This window comes from Danaus plexippus, chromosome 2 (genome assembly GCF_018135715.1).
Source record: "Danaus plexippus chromosome 2, MEX_DaPlex, whole genome shotgun sequence".
In the NCBI taxonomy this organism is placed as follows: Eukaryota; Metazoa; Arthropoda; class Insecta; order Lepidoptera; family Nymphalidae; genus Danaus; species Danaus plexippus.
The window spans coordinates 8,546,825-8,565,580 of NC_083537.1; the positions used below are offsets into that span (position 1 = coordinate 8,546,825).

General features: G+C 31.5%; 1 protein-coding gene across 6 annotated transcripts in view; it reads left to right on the plus strand.

The window, feature by feature from the left end:
- Positions 1 to 18,756, plus strand: part of LOC116779344 (uncharacterized) — a 188,435-nt gene that overhangs the window by 142,880 nt on the left and 26,799 nt on the right. For 3 of the 6 annotated variants that reach the window (XM_032673592.2, XM_061523191.1, XM_032673589.2), the window contains one exon: positions 12,714 to 13,007. The exons of the other annotated variants lie outside the window; for them this stretch is intronic. In XM_032673592.2, the coding sequence (XP_032529483.2) occupies positions 12,825 to 13,007 (183 nt within the window). In that variant the 5' untranslated portion in view covers positions 12,714 to 12,824. The remainder of the gene's footprint in view (positions 1 to 12,713; positions 13,008 to 18,756) is intronic. 6 annotated transcript variants of the gene reach the window in all.

The window sequence follows — 18,756 nt, forward strand, 5'->3', positions numbered from 1 at the left end:
CATACACGATAAGATGAAATGAATCAAAATTGTTTTTAATGTAGATCTTTTAGGATAACCCCTCCTCAATGCAAAGTATATTTTGTTTTTTCTTTAAGTATGTGAAATCATTTAAAAGTAGTTTTTATATTAATAATTAAATTAATGAAGATTATCCATTTAATATTATGGACATAAAAAAATATTTGCTCAAATTTTTTAATAGTTAATATTAATTTTTCATAAGACATTTGTAATAATGGGAAAACATGATAATACCTTAGCTTTCCGTGTTCAGGGCTATCATCCGTAGCGAGATTTTTAAATTCCATTGGCCCAAAGAGTTATAGCTGCGATATATCCGGTCATAATGCCAGTATTTTATCTGCGTCTGTTTAAATTGTTCTGTTCTTTTAAAACTGAAATGCTTACTTATTGCTTACAATCTGTACATATCAAATAAATACATTTTATGATAACAATGCTTTGATGAAATAAAAGTTAAAAAAAATATTCTATTATCTGGAAACCCGAATTGATCAACCAATTTTATTATACATAGATTTTTAATTTAAATCGTTTGACGTTCTTGGAAATAGTTAAAACTGTTTTATTGCTTTATATTTTAAAGGAAACGAAAGCTCAATGACCCATCGGTCATTAGTTTACTATTATATATAAGTTTTTCTTATCTATTTCAATTACAAACGACTTATCTTGTATATTGACTCTGATTAATAGCTTCCAGCTTTTTGCTCCGACCAATTAGTTTTCACTTGGCTGATATTTTTTGCTATCTCGTATTGTATCCATATTAGATTTAATTTTGAATGTTATGTAGCTATTAAATTTTATCATTATTTGATTTACTTATCGTATTACTCATTGCATGGTTTCTTTATCTATAGTACACTCGTTATTATATTATTGATAGTTATTAGCTTGAAAGTATTCTTTGATGTATTCTCATTAAGAGACCTTGAATATTCCAGGGCTAGCGACGTGATGGCCAATTGACGTCAGTCTTGTTAAGATTTTATAGACGAGCGTGCCCATTTAGCAATTGAGGGTACGAGTATCGTCATCTCGGAGTAATATTGTCTCTGTACACGATTGAGGTCATGAGCGTTTCATATAAAAATATTACGATCGTATGGCGCAAAGTTTGCGTCAATCTAGCCTTTTATCATGTATACATTATTTTCTTTTATAAAATTACCCAAAAGATGTAGGGTACAAATCGAATTCGGTTAGATTGGAATCATAATATATATAACAAAACATGCTCAGTTAATCGTAGGGGAAACATCTGCAAGCAGGGATTCAACTGAAAAACATCATTTGTTCCATTTCATCGATAAGGCGAGTTAATTTTGCATTGTTGGGTCCGATGTCGTCTTTATATCGTAATATCGTTGCCTTGTTCTCCCGTTGTCATGACCATTGTATTGTTGGGAAATAAAAAGGTTTCAGATGCAAAATCTGTGCATTAAGAAGATAATTTTGTTATCTTCAGGTTTCGCCGGGCAAAGGTTTTATAGCTTTCTCTCTATGAACTTAACGTGTGATAAGAGTTTGTATTCATTAAAAATGTGCTTTGCTCGTGATTTTTGTTTATTTTACTCACGGCTTGTGAGCTGAAGCTCAAATATGAATATTAATTTACCATTTTGTAAACATAATTTTTATTTTATTTAAATTATAAATAATTGAATATACATATAATAATAAATATAACACAAAATATAATCTGGTAATGTTATTCGTAACATTCATTATACCAGGCAAATCTTTCACGACGTTCAATACATTGCTATGAAATAACAAATGTTTTGTTTCATGAATGAAGTCTATTTGTAATGTTGAAACAAACCAATAAAATTTCTTCAATATCGCTGCCGTATAACGGCGATATAGTTTTGTTTTGTTACCTTTTTTATATTAAGGAAATATCTTACAACACTCTTTATATTGTTTTCAATCACAATAATTCCTTTATATTATTTACTTGGTTCAATAAAATCGTTCTTTCTGTTGTACAATGTATGCTTTGCTACATATCGTTTTATTACAACACAGTATTTTAAACCTTACGTTACTCCTTTTTAAAACATCATTAAACTCATAATGAGATGCGTGAATAAAAACTTTGATGGCCAGACGATAAAGACGCGGTTTGAGTTCTCGGTTTACGAGTAAGAATTATAAATTTAAATGTCTTTGTTTTACAATATGCTATGAAAATATACGTCTTGGTTATGTTCATTCATATCTGGCGCATGCATCAATGTTCTATTCAATTTTGATATGTATTTATGAATGTCTGTCTATAAAATTCATATTTAAAGTTACCTGCAGTTTTCTTAGTTTAAAAAAATCTCTCTTTATGGAAGGCAATGAAACATGATATCATCTAAGTACGCATCTGTAATGTATCTCCATATATTCTTACTGTTTGTTTCCTCTATAACTATGCACAATCCAATCTATTTTCATACTAAATCCAAGCTACAATGACTGTTAATCAATGTAACACCTCGGAGGAAAAATTGCTCTCAAACAACTAATATCCAGTCTTTAATTGCATCCGTTGCTACTTACAATGTACTAGTGTTGCTAACTCGTGAACTCATTATAAGATCTCATGATAAATTGTATAGAAGCTATCCAAGCTCGGTTCTATTATGAGTATCAATTGTGTTCTCTAATGAGTTTTGTTACTTATGGTTGTTGTAACTTATTTAACTAGTTCCGACTTTATTCAATGTAATCCGAGCTTGAAAATGATATAATGGCTATGAAAATTATGATTCCGTTGACTGATCGCATATGTTATGCGTCGAATATCGTTATAAAATATATACACATATATATGTAACAAAACTTATAGGAACGGATTAGATGACTGACTTTACTTACGAAATCAACAGCCGTGAATCCTGTTTGCAATAGAGTATGAATGAATAAAATTGTATAACATTAATATTGATAACGTTGTTGCTAATTGTGCAACAGAATATTTAGCCAAAGAAATTGTATACAGTATATTCGTTTGCTATATTTAGCAAGTATGTATTTTTTTGAAACGGCCTTCAATTAGAAGCGGGTAGGTACAAAAGGAATTAAATAAGGCAACGAATTGCTAAGCCGACGTGTCCATTAAAATGAAACGAATGGTATCATAACATTTTATCGCACCGAAAACTTTATTGATATTTTCAAGTGAAGTTGATTAAAATAAATTTTACTTGGGACCGGTTATGAATGGTCCCGCTTGAATTTTAAATGCAAAAACTCTTTTAGGAACTCGTTGAAAATGTAATTTTTTTATTTTAACACCTTAAAATTAAGATTGTAAAGATAAAAAAATATATGAATGGAGACACTTTTTTTTGTAATATTGATATCTGTCTTTATAATTTGATGCTGCAGAAAAATCTTTCGAATTCTCATAAGAAATACTTCGTGTCTACAGATTATGTATTATAATTAATGTGCATAATTTGTTGTTATGACAAATGTTTTGTTTCTCGCAAGCCTTTACCTATTAAATCATTTTTTTTTTATTTTGAGACATACAAACAAATAACGCTATGCACATAATATTATATTGTAATAAAACATCTACAATTAACGTAAGTGATGCTTCTCAGAAAAAGGCTATATTTATTAGTTTATCGATAATTCAAACACACCTGTTCCATTAGTCCCGGGACACACTATGAATCATTGTAACCGTACTACATGGATCGAGATACGTCAACCATTCTCAGAGTTATCGGACGTCTTAACGTCTAAGCTCGTATAGAATTATCTCGTTAATACCTTATCGATTTGATTGATTTTTCACCGCCCTCATATTATGTACTTTGCATGCATTTTACTATAAACAACTTTAGTCGATTCAATTCTTTTATATAATTAGAATGATATAGTATAATGATGAAGTATTAATTACGATATGCGATAAAGGATCTCGTTTTCGTGATCCGTTCCGCTATCAGAACGTACAAAAAAACATCCTCCAAGTTACATAACGATGTTCACGTACCGACGTTTTATTCTTATGTGTTTCTTTTGTTGCGGCTGGCTTGAGTTAGGGTTGGCAATAACATTTCTTTTATACATCAGAACAAACATTATAACTTACAATTTGTTACGAATTAGCTTAAAAAAAATCTTCATGATATTTTTTAAATTCTTATTATATGTATATAGTTTTACCAGCCCTATTTTAAATCGATCTTTAGTGTAATGTGTTAAAATGAATCATAAAAATGAGTACCAAAGACAGTTTAACGATGTTCCCAACTAGCGATACGTTACATTCGCTGCCACTATTAATACTTTACACATATTTTCTTTAGGATTTATAAGGTTTATTATTCCTTTAATAACTATGCAGGATTACTTACCTCTTAGCGGTTCTAGCAGACTCTATTACTTGTAATAGTACAAGCAATTATAGTCCCTATAATTGTATATTAGCAATTATTTTTGCTTATATCGTAAAATTTTTATTGACCATTACTTGCATTAGTATTATCGAATAGAAAATCTAATTTTTTGTTGTTATATACTCGCCGCTATTCATGTTAAGGTTTTTTTGTGCAATTCTTTGTACGATTCTGATAGTAATGTTTTTTGAACTAAAGTTTTAATGACATTTTAATACCCTTCCCCTTATATGTTTCTAATATTTATTTGGTCTAATTTGAACTATCTTAAATTCGACGCACTGCTTGTTTTTACAAGTGTTCAAAAAATGCCTGGCACTTACATTCTGTTTGTCTATTGCATAGATTCGGGCAATGTCCCATTTAAACTAATTATAATATTCTTATAATCCTATTAAATTATAAAAGTATAGTTATTATAGTACCATAATGATTTTAATACAAATATCCTGTCTAAAAGTCGTCATCAATCAGGCTTAGACTAAAGTATTTACATAGCAGTCGTGATGACCTTCAGGCTTCAAGAGTTATTTAAATAATATAATATTTTTTGCTATTAAAACAGGTAATTGTATTAAAATGTATTATTGCTATTGTATATGGATTCAACCTTTGATGTTTGTAAATAAAATCTTCGTTTAGCAGTGTATAAAACGCAGTACTTGCGACGAGTTCGCTAAGTGACATGACCTTCGTTTATAATTCACAGATGCTATGTAATCTGTGTTGGATATAACTTGTATATGGGGTCAGTGTTACAATTTTTATCACTCAATCACCGTTCTATACCAATGACGTTGTAAGTCAATCTTATATAACTGTGAAATTGACGTCAAAACGATATCTACATAGTTTTCATTAATTGCAATATTTGTAGTAAGAAAACGCAGAACCATTATTCTGACCAAACTATTTGTAAATACATATTTCTACTCCGTACTTAAAAATATTAACCTGTAATTTAATATTACGAAATGTTTCTTAGAACAGGAAAAACTTGAGTAGTGGTGTTGTCTTTCATTCATTTACACTAATAAAATACTTTGTTGTTATTGCATAGTATTTTAACTGTAAATTAGTAATATTTTGATTATTTACTATATAATTATTTATTAATGTTTATACAAGTATATAAACAATCTTAAAAAATTAAGGCTTATGCAACTGTTTCAAGTGTTGTAAAATATGGTGTTAATTTCTCGTTCCACGTTATTAGACAACAGGAAATTTTAGTTTAATGATATACCTACATATATCTGAGTTAAATACTGACAAGTATATTTTAATAATAATATTTACGCTTCAATCAATCATATAGAATATTGCGAACACGTCGTCTCTTGCTTGTTAATAAACTATCGCGATGGACTGTTTGTCTGTTTGAATGACATCATTTCTGTTATTATGTTTACATGAATCGTAGTTGTCTTCACTCGCGGCAGTTATGATTTATAAGAATGCACATTTCGTTATCCGACTTGAGAAATGAAGTTTAATTCTCTCACCAACTGACACTGATCGTTTATACAGTGTGTTTTCCATATTGGTCCTATTGAATTCAGATCAGGCCTCATAAGGACGGATTTATATTTAACGGCTATTGTGAGAACTTCACGGTATACAAGGTGGGATATCTTTTTTACACCTTAACTGTATGTAATATTGTTTTTTTTTTATTGAAGTAATTTTTATTTGTTTGCGTTACTCGTTAAAACGTAACACGGAGATGACATGATGATAACGGCTCAGTTGTATATAAGCAATTTTTATCTTTTATTCTGTATCGTTCCACATTTTTCCTGTAGATTTAGTACACGATGAAACTTTCGTAAAAAACCAACATAAAATTGTGTCATTCTAAAAAGTACAAAATCTACCTGAACGTATATTTGCATTTAGGTAGCTAAAGTGCTACACTAATACGTGAACTACTTTTTGCAACATAAATCTATCAAATGGAAGAACAGAAAATAGCAGACCAAACACGCAAGCAAAAGTGTGAAATCTAGCCTCGTATATTAAAAGAATAAAAAAATATACGTTTTAAAATGTTTTTTTTTAATAAACTTAACTTTAATTTTATTTATATTTAAAATAGCTAAAATAAAGTGGTAATGTTGAAATAAGAGTGATAATAATTATCCGTCAGTATAGGCTAGCCTCAATACGGGAGTCGCATGTGAGAATGCTGGGCTCCTTGACATTACCGGTGGTCAACACATGTCACCAGCACTTCTCGTTAACTCAAACGTTAAAGTCAGAGCTAAAACGACGACACATACCGGTAACCAACGTAGTCCATATTAAAATTATTTCCTATGATTTTTATTTCTAAATAACAATCCTATATTTAATTTAAAAAAAAGTGTGCGTTATTGTGGTTGCAACTTGTATGCAATTATGGAATCGGTCTTTGGGTTGTTACTATAAGAGAAAAAGATTTGACTGGCTTCGGACTTGTTAAGTCTTAAGTGACAATGTTTTCTGATGTACGATATTTGAAGTCATAATTACTAGCCTTTACGATTTGCCTTATGTAATAACTCCATTTGAAACTGTTTTTAACTATCGCTGGCTCTTCCTGAGCTGTGCTGTGTTTAAATAAAGCGAAACATTATCACGGTAGGCATGCGGTGGATCCAGTAAAAGTTTTATCGCAATCACTCTCGAAGTAACAGCAGAGGAACACAAAAACTTGTTTCTTCTATATAAGCTATGGTGGCCATTTGACAGGATTGATAGTCGGATATATTTGGTGCCGCGTCGCTCATAATACTCTTATTTTGTTTTTAAATCATAAAACTATAGCCATTATTGCTATAACAATATATATATTTCTTACTCGGATGTTATATGGACACGGCATAGGTAATATTTAGTCATTATAACTAGTTTAGATTAACACTGATTGTTTATCCTCTTCGTAACTCTTAGATCGTAATCGCAGTGATTACGTAATCTCCTGCGTTTAATTTGTCATTGTTATGTGTTACTCGTCGATAGCGTATTGATTGATTCCTCGCCGCATGTTTATTCAACTATTGATAGCTGGAATACGAAATTTAACGTTACAATAACATTTGTAGTGTTTGTTATCAATTAAAAGATTTTATTATTTGTCTCCCTGTTTTTTTACACTCTGTTATCGAAATTTCTGTGAAGAATAATTGAATGTATAATGGGAAGTATTAGGGCGTAATTTCTACTTTATCGCCATGCCTAATTCTCAATGGGAATTATATTTCCTTCAATGATTACCAATTTCAAGGATATTAATGTGATGGCGCCCGATTAGGCTATAAAGAAACCAATGTCATTAATTGCTTACGTTCATGTATTGATGGGATAACCACCAGATAAAACGGGCAATGACTTCCAAGCGGAGACAATCGTTTGAAATACTTGGATGTATTAAATATTATGTATTTGATAATTCAAATATTATTTCGGAATTTTTTTTTTGCTCTTAGTAGCATAATAGCTATATTACTAGTACATAAAATATAACAGAAAATAAAAAGGGAATAAGAAAAAATAGTGTTTGATATATATTTTAAACTGGATCGATATTGTATGTATGTAGGTAATTGAGACACGCCGTCTTTTCCGAGATTCGGTTATGTTATTGTTGCAAACCTAATATGTTTTAATAAAAAAAAATTCTCCACTTTTTACTATTACATATTTTAATCACACATTAAGTGTTGGAATGGTTACAGCAATAGGAATTTTTATTCGTTTTTAATATACGTTACGTCAAGTGCTCCAAGTTTTATATTTTCCTATGCGGTTATTGCGTCCTACAACTAACTATAAATATTATTTTTATTTCGCTCTCCCGGAGGTACATCACCTATTAAAATCCAATAAATTTATATTTATAATATGACTACACTGAGTTTATGTTCAAAAACTCTTTGGAGATTTGCAGTCGCATCCCGTGTATGCTATTAAGGCTATCTCTAATTCCAACAATGACAAGTGAAGCGATAATATCTGGACACACCTTTATTTTTATCTTTCGATGTGATTCGGTATTAATAGAGGTCATTTTTGCTTGACGCCTTAAAAGCAAAGAACTGACTTGAGTGATGTCATAAAGTGATGTCAGTCAATTGTAACATTTTATATATTTACTGCTTTTAAAATTCGATAACAAACAAACTTAAGTTTTAATAAATCAGGTCGTAATACTGAATATGTTTTATTCTAATGTCTTTTTGTTTTTTTGATGTTGACTGATTTGATTTGTTTGCTTTGTTGATTGTTAAGTTATGAATTTTTCTTTATTTGATCCGATCCGAACCAGCTCCAATTCAGGACTGTGCTAACAACGAATCGTGGTTCTATACTTTATACATACACGTTGAAACTACAAACGACTCCAACTTGGAGTGTCGAAGTTTTTTAGAATTCGAAATGTATCGAGACCAAAGTCCGAGGGATCGTATCTTCTAACCTAAAGTAATGTCAAACCACGAAATTTATATCGTACCACAGCAGTATCTCGTTATTTATAGCATATGAATAAGTTTCGTAAGAAAAAGTCGGAGCCAGATGGCAACATGGGCTCAATTTGCAAACATTATGCTCCCTGTTCGGCGATTTACGATCGAAATTTTTGTTTATACTTTTATTACTACGGTCTTGTGTTAGAGCCTAATGAGGTGGGCTCGCATTAAATTGGATAAAATGTATCTTTTATGACCGTTATTGAGATTCGTACTGGATGGTAGGGGATGGAACATTTTTCGAGTTTTTGCTCCGTAATGTATGATACTTGTTAATGCATTAACTTCTTATACGTTTTGTTTAAGGACCCGATCCCATTTAGCCGCTTTCATGCTCAAGTTTTTGTGTTCACGAAACGAATACGATATAATTTTTCGATTAAACTTTCTTGATGTGATTGGTCGTGAACATGATCCATAGAAAAAAATTTAAACTTTCTTTTCATTGTACTGTTTTGAGACGAACAATACATCTACAGGCTACATAAATGAATCATGAATTGTATAACTAATGCTTTATATTCCCACGGATTTTAATTCCACATACACTAAATGATGGCTATTGTTATAATGGGATTGGTCGGGAAGTCATAAATTCCGCTCGAATAATCACTCTATCCAACATGATGTTTTGTTGAAATGTATTGATTCATATTTGTTATCCCTTAAATTGGACATTAAAATATCTATCGTTAAAACTAATACATTGGAATATATATTATTTCTAAATAACTTCATGAGATAGTAATACTCTCTTTTAAAAGTATTGTATAGGTTTGTTCCAATAGCAATTCTGTTAGGTGTACAATTGTACGGACATTTCTTTATACTAGTCACGTCAAACCGATTACATTTCGATTGCATTGATCGTTAACGCGGAGGGTCGCGAATAATGGGAACCGTTTCCACAGAACCCTTCCAAAATATATTCTTTTCTTAAAGCCTCTGAAATAAACGCCTTTCGTATAAGGTTATATATTTATAATGAGGATGGAATAGATCAGTAAGTTGGGGATATTTCTATATTCCTACAATAGGTTTTAGTAATCAATATACTGGAATTCTTATTATATCACGTAGCAATAAAACACCGCCGCGTTGACGTCCACGAAAAAAGAAATCCAACATCGGTGTCCGATGACAGAACAAATCCTATTGTTTAGCGTCAATCGATTTTGTTGCCTCTCACGATTTCATTTCATCGATTCCGCTATTAAATTAATTTTATAATTTTTTTGTAATGTTTTATAGTATAAAATATTAAGTTTTCTAGAATATTTTTATTATATTTTAACATATAATTTGATTATCTTCAAAACTAAACGAGAACAATATTCTAAGCTTCGTCAATAACTTTTGTTTTGATTTAAATGAGTATGAAATTTTACCGTACTCGCGTTTATTTATTTGTTTCGTTTTCATATCAAATATTAAACTGTCATAACAAAAACGTCAACTTAGAGTGTTGAAAAATTTAAGTAATCAGAAATTATTGTGCATCTTGAACTCCTATAAATACTATTCTTGGAACTGAAGACATATAATATAAAAATGAAATGTTCCATCCTAACAATAATTTGAGTGTGAGCAATAAAATTATTATTGATATTGTAAATAACTGACCCCATGTTGTGAGCTTCTGGTCTTATATACGTACATGTGTAAATACATTTTATGAAGACTGGAGTCTGGAGTCCTGAGGCGTATTTTTCATCTCGATAATAATTATGTGAAATAAAAAACACAGTGAACGCCCGTAAGTATCCAAAATAATAGCCATCGCTCGTTTTTGGTAATGATTTCATAAAAGGATTAAAACGTGTGCTTAAATTTAAGGCCTGGGAAGAATTCCAAAACTTCGTCTGTGGAAGGTCCGCAAAAAGAGAATTGTTTGTCATGTATTAAAGCATTTTAGGAGCCACTCACTATCAATAAACTAAAAAAATATATAGTTTTGCCTTTTGTTCGTTTCTATGATTGTCATAATTGTTCTTGCAATTAAAACAAATTATTTATATAAGTTTAATTTGGTAACAAAAAAAATAATGATGTTTTTTTCTATGAATAATAGAACATTTAAAAAGAGAAGCAAGTAACTCGATACCTCCCGCACACCTTAAACTAACGATACAATTAGCATTAAATCGCACGTTTGCACAGTCGTTTACTTCAATGGATTTATAGGTACTTATGATCATTATCTAATTTGTAACAACTATAAATATTCTAGAATAAGCAGGGAATATGTAAATATGGACATTTGAATAAATTGCTACTGATTTGCGCATTTCTTGCTACGGAAACGACCCGACACCTACAATTCTTTATCTTTCTTACACGCTACAGGTTCTAAATATTTAAATGAACTTGGACAATTTATTGTTTTCGTTTTTATTATAAAAATAAGCGGAGTATTCTTTAGCGGAATATCGCGTTTCATATTGATTTACGTCGAAATATTTTATAAAGTTTGACTTCCACGACCAGCAATCACACAGTTTATTTAAAACATGATATATTCGATTACATCAAACGCGATCTGTTCCAATGCTGATTATAGTTCAGACGTGAAACATATGCTCCAATAAATCACGGTAGTGTACATTGTGCAATCTCTTTTATTTTAGCGAGCGTGGCTTAGCATAAGGCAGAGTAATTTTCCTCGTTTAATCTTGGAAGCGGCTCAAAATTTCTATGTTCTAAAATTTTTTGCTTAATATCAAAATTCACAGTTATCTGGGGTATCAACGTCTTATTTTAACTCAATACTCAATTATAATATAAGATTACCTATAACATTTTACTGAAAATACTGTATTATTTTTGTTAACACGAACACGAACCGAATTAGACGAACCAAAGCAAAATCTAAATTATTTCAAAGGGACGAACAACTTTCAACTGTCGGAGTTTCGCTTCGATTGATACGAGTTTTACATGGAATCTCTTTGATCTACAAATAATGACCCACGTGTTACGATCGGGGAAATATCTTTCGACAAACACATTTATTTTGTTGTGATTAAACAATGTTTCAATTCGCATGCACTATTCCACTAATCTTACTATAGAATAGTTATTTTGATTCTTGATATATAATTGTTTTTTCCTTATAAAATATTCCCCTCTTAGATAAGGCTGCTAAATCTATAAAATATAAATATATTTAAGTGTTTTACTGGGTTATCTGGATATACGAAAAGGGTCTGAAATGTTAATGTATTTTATATTTTTGACGACCGCCCTCATCACCAGACAAGCGGACGAGTTTGTGAAGAAATCGTCGGCCAGTGGATAAACGTCTCCGTTGACATTATTTGATATGTTTTGGAATAAACGAAGTGAAACAATGAGGGTCCGCAGTCGACATATATGATAACATTAGTTTCTTGCGTTCATATCGCTTTGTCATCTTTATATTAGAAATATGAAATGTTACACTTTCATTATTCCCTGATAACATATACCATAACACGATGTTAACGTTATATACTGAAGATACTAGTTTCTTTTTTCTTACATTATAAATAAAACGACCGGTTATAAAAGCTGTGAATAAGCTTTTAGGAAAACTAAAAGTAGGAAAACTTAAGGGCATCGGTGGGCGAATAAATAACCGGGAGGTTAGAGTTGAAAGTGAGCTTTATACTGATTCATGTTATAAAACTTTTTTGAGAAGTATTATTTTTACTATGTATTGATGAATATAAGTTTTTAAGTAAGGTGTGCTATCAATTTATTATAGAGCGTTCTCGTTTGTCTGCAGGTACAGTGAAAAGTGCTTAGCCAATGTTCAGGAGGTGGCAGCTTTAGTGTATTATTGAATGTGGCGTATCGGAAGCTGATCGAGCTGGCGTGGTACGGTAGCGGGGGGGCGATGCAGGCGGGAGGGGGGTGGTTTGTGCCTTGGACGATGGGGGTACAAAAGTTCGCGGTAGCGCTGCCGATGGGTGGTGTGGTGCCATTGGTACCGCCACTGTTAGCAGCATTGCCACCACAGCCACCGCCGCTCAGACTCATCGCTCCGCCCTTGGCACATCAATCGCAATCTGGCAGGAAGGTGAGATAGAATAAGCATAAATACAGTTTTTAGGTTTTATTTGAAATATTTAAAACCAGCAAATTGTATGACAAAACTTTGGGCCTTCATGATCAAGTGCGTTACAATAAAAATTTCATGAAAACTTGCTTATCACACTGCACAATAAGCAATCCAGACTAAATATTTCCTCTTTTATACTAACAAAAAAGAAAAGTGAAAAAATATGTTTATTTTTTTTGTAAAAACAACCCGTAATATATCATATGTTTTTAACAAAAGTACACCAGCTGAAATAAAGAAGAAAAATAATTCTGCCAAAACAAACACATAATGGAAAAGGCGTCACTTGATAAGGGTTAAAATATTACAGCCTTCATAAAACTGAACCCTTAATAGCTGACCTGTATAGATAAAGACATTCTTTATCTTATACATATTATTTGACCTTCGTCTACCTTCAAATATATTATACTGGACTATATAATATGTTATACTGGATTAGTTTGCAACTTTCGTCTTTCTTGCCTACAATATTTTGAATACTCTAAAACATAAAAAGCGTAAAGTTTAAACCGCGAAACGTGTGATTGTTATAATATTCACCCACCATCAACTCTTCGTATAAATAAACTAACAACATTTCATTATGTTGTTTATAACAAGATATTCATTAGTATCAAATAAACTAAGATGATCTACAGCGGATATCAAAAAATATTTTTTACTATTACCACCGCGCACCTGTCCTCTGCCTTTATACGGTACGGCCAGTCAGCTTTACTTTCAATGTTTATTTTTTTATCGTCCTCACTACATATAAATTGTACTCTTTAATGCATCTCATTGTCGTTTATAGTCTTGATCTGTGTGAGAAATATTCAACCCGTTCACTTGCTTACTTATGGTCGTCTAAATCTATGGGTTTTAAATTATGGTTCAGATAACATATGCTATTTAGATTCCGATCAGCTCTCACTTAATACTATAGATCAATCCGTCTGACAGTGCTTAGTATAAGTATTGATAACATTTCCTGCAGTATTATTATTCATATCGTCATGTGTGGCATCGTGTACACTGAGGTCGCTAGCCGCTTGTTACATCCAGCTTCAAAAGAATTTCAATATTTGTCCTGAGACATCTCATTCTTGCTTTAAAATCGATCTATGCTGAAGATAGAAACTATTTTACTAGTCCCGATCATTAATATTAAAGGTCGGACTACTTTAATGGCCCTGCAATTAATTTGGAACTTAATCTTGATGGAGGGCCGTGTTTGTGACGTATTAGCGGGTAATATAGACGTGACTACATAAATACATTATAGCAAAGCTTATTCATCATTATATTTATAGCAAAAGTATATTCTATGTTTATTTAAAATATTATACAATTTATTTTTCATATCGTCAAACGATTATATAGGCTCCATCAATTTAAAAACCGAACGCGTAACACTCTCGCTATAAAACTAAATTAATGATACAAATAATTTAACTTCAAAGCCCAATATTGTAAGCATGTTATGGAACACGATCGAGATAGTTAGAAAATAAATATAAATACTTCAAATAATGTGATCTCCACAACGTTATGTATTGGTCAATCAGCATGGAACGTCTATTTTAAAACACAGACGCCATACCGTTTATCGCATTCAAAGTTACATCTTGTTTTATTCGCGTTGTTGGTGGCCACGTGGATTCTAATTAAAACATCCGAACTAAATTCAACATGCTCTTGATTAATGTCTGGTCTCCGTCAAAATTTAATTGTAGTATTTAAGTTATAAATCTCTCCTTAATTGCCGGGATGCAGCGCTTTGAGATCATTTGCTAACTTGCCCGCAAATTAATACAGCTACGTTCATTATAAAATGCGAATCAGATGATTCTCAGTTTTATTAATCCTATGATAGTAAGAGATGTAAATGTATACATGTTTTTATATATTCTTTAATTTTTTTTTTATTATTAGCATACATTTCTTGCGTGAGCAGAAAAAACTCAAAGCTCAATGTTATGACTTTTGTTATGAGGATATAATTAATTACTAAGTGAACAAATGGTTATACGAAACAAATAAATAATCTTCTCAAACAAACACGCTGCATGACGAAGCTCATAAAATACCCTTCTTGTTATGTTCCTTTATCCTTTTTCGAAACAGAGTTATAATTTTATATTTTAATTAATATACAGAAGATATAACATGCGCTGCTTTCAATTAAGATAAATGTTTGCCTTTGTCTTTTGATCTCCTGTAATTTGTATAATTGAGAATAATTGGTCGTTTAAATACGATATTTGTGAAGCAATAAATTACTATTGTTGTTCTATTTACATAAAACTCTGAATTAATTATGTATGGGGATCGCGATAGTATTATTTATGGTTAATAAGGTAAAATTCCTCACCATCGATAGCTATCAGTGCCGCCTCACTGGTGGCACCAACATTTTTTCACGATGACTTGATAATTTTTTTAGTATGTTTTTTTTTTAAATTGTCAAACACATTAAAGATTATTTATACGGCATTGTATAACAATACGGTCTGGTGGTGGCCTGGAGGTTTAAAGGTCCGCCTCTCACATGTGAGGGCGCGGGTTCGAAACCTGGCAAAGTACCAATATGATTTTTTCAAGTCATATGTACTTTCTAAGACTACTTAGATGCCACTGACAGACGGTGTTACCGAGCAGAGGCAGGATAACCAACAAGCCTAGCCGGGAAACCGACTGGAAGAGGCTATAGCAAGCCTTGTGGTCTGCATAGCCCCAAAAAGTGCTGGTGCAGAAGGCAAGGGGAAACCACTGCAACTATCTTCCCAAGATAGTCATCATTTACACGGATCAGTGATACGTGATGGCCACGACGAGTCTGCAAAGACTCTTGCGACGATAATTGTATACACTTTGCTATATAATTTAATACTAAGAATTCCAAGTCGCCAATTGGTTTAATACTTGAATAAGTTCTCATAATACACAAAATAAAAAAAAAACCGAAGTGACTTTATTAAAAGCGAATCCATACCCTCTTTATGTAAATTCCCTCTCACAAGGCAGCTCGGGACACAAAATAAAAATATATCAATATAATTTCATACTTTAAATGAATGCGACAATAACGCGTTAATGTCTTTTACTTATATGGACATGTCGGGTAGCTTAATGGCTGCTCATCGTACCTAGTCCATCGAGATTATAGACGGTGTGCTCACAGTGTGCATGATATTTTTCGAAAACATTGCCATGTTGATAACGAAAAATGATTTCATTATCGAAACGTCATAAGGTACACAATCGTCTGTTGCTATTATTGTGTTAAAGGTGGCATTAGATGTGTTATTGTATAAGTGCAGTGCTCATTCACATTTCAATATCTTGTTGTTGAACTGAAAAGACTTGTTTGACAGAATTGACTCATACAATAGAGACAAGATCTATTAAAGTTTTTATAAACTTGAACACGTACATTTTTCTATTTTTTTTTTTTCTATCGATGTATTAATTTAATTTGGTTTTCCCAAGTTAAACTATTAGAATTGCAGTTGAAAAATTTACCTTGATGTTTAAAACACGATATTTATTAGCTTTTCTTGTTATCTGTCAAGTTAATAGAAGATTTTCTATTGAGTAACAATAAATAAAATTAAATTATTTATTTACAATATTTGGTCACGTTTATTTCCAATACCTTCAAAATGACGTAATATTTTTGTTCTAATACATCGTGTATATTGTACGTTATGTTTCTCATAATCTTTCACCGTGCTACATTTTCTCAGCCTTCCTTAAATAATATATCACGTATTTTAAAAGCATTCCTGATCCAGCTTAGCCTCACCTGGCGTTTACATTTTTGTATTGTGGAAAATGTTGCCTTTACCATATTTTATCTCTCATTCGTGTTTGGTATTTATAGATTCAATTTATGATATATATTCCACGTGTAAAAACTAAAAAACTTCACTTTTAACACTATTACACAGTAATCTCAAAATAGACAAAACAAAAATGCATTTGCAAAAGAGCTCAACAAAAAATAGTAAAGCTGGGATTACGTTGCGCCCCGCCTGCCCTCCGTTATATTAAAGGGATTAATGGAAATATTTTCTCTGAAGTTTTATAACTATATATTAAAATATTCTGTAACAAATGTAAGTTATATCTTAAAAGAAATTTCTCTTCGTTCATACCGTTTTGTATCGGCGACTAATTCGCCAACGTCGTTCCAACGAGATTAGTTTTTCACAAATAGAATTAAATCACAAAACGTGAAACCAACGTTCAATCCATTCATCGATTCGAAATCATTCTTCTATTCGAGTCACGTGATGTGCATCGAGTCGGTAAACGCAAACATTTGAGTACGGTATGACATTTTGTAATCATACGCTCAGAGGAATACGGTCCTTATTTCTTTTTGCCCAGAAACGTCAATCGCCTAATGGAAATCCAATTTAACATAAAGTAAATTTATACATATGCATCCATTGTAAAATATAACTTATTTTCTAACATCACGACTGATATTTGCATGTTAAATTGTTTTGTGTCAGGATGTGAATAGAATTTAAAACAGACGATCCCTTATTACGAAATCAAGTAGGTTTGTGTGGAAATGAGTAAATGAATATTGGAATGTATTTTTATATTCTTATATTATTAATATGAATTAATTATAAGTAACCCGCGATAAGAACATTACTGTGGAACTTGGAGTTTGTTTGTTGAACATCAATCAATATAAACCACCTGATGCAAAAAGACCTGCGCTGTAAACCAAGCAGGTTTCACTGGCGTTGTGCCAATCTATTTACCATTCATACAGACAGATTTATTTTTTTAAGTGCTTTCTATATACAGTAAAACGTGTTGTTGCTGAGTGCATCGCAACTAGAATTTCGGAAACTTCGTTGTAATCTCACCTAACTTGTGGGGTTTTGCGGTCTCGTGATTTTAGCTTGATTGTCCGGGGTTTAACATTTACATTCCAGAAATAGGTTAACTCAAAAAAATGTTGGAATAGTGGTAAAAAAATATTCTTTGGCAATTTAGCTTGTAAATTTAAATAATATTATTACACTATTATTCAAAAGATATGAAAAATCTTTGAAATGGAAACTTTAATATATTTAATGAACTTTAACTTATATTTTCATTTAGACTTATTAAATTTTCATAATATAAAATGCCCAATATTTATAATTATGACTTTATTATGTAAGTAGCCTCAAGCAATATGTATTAAATATTAATATTTTTCCTTTTCTCCCATTAAACGCACCATTATCTACGTACCCGATTCCAAAGATATCTGGTTCAGAGTTATCGCCACGTGGTAAACATGTGATTTTTAGAAGTTGTGACAAAAAGTTCACATAGTAATAGGATATATTTGTAACAAAAACATTAAAAAATCAAACCCAAAGCTATGAATCTAAGATGTGTTTATCAATTAACATCATAATAAAACATTCTCAAACATTTCCAACACCTCAGTGTTTTAATACACCCCGTGCCATAAAAAACTGTCACTGGCTTTGACAAGACCTTTTTTGGTCCATTATATATTTAGTCTTAAATTAAATAGAATAGAATCCAAAGTCCCACTCACATCAAATCTAACCCTCGTAGTGATTGAGGTGCTGATACAAATCCGTGGATTTCAGTGCTTGGAAACCAATTTCCTGTTCCGTTTGATTTGAAATGTAAAAGGCAAATGACAAGCAAAGTCGAGCTATTAGTGATGGGATGGCAA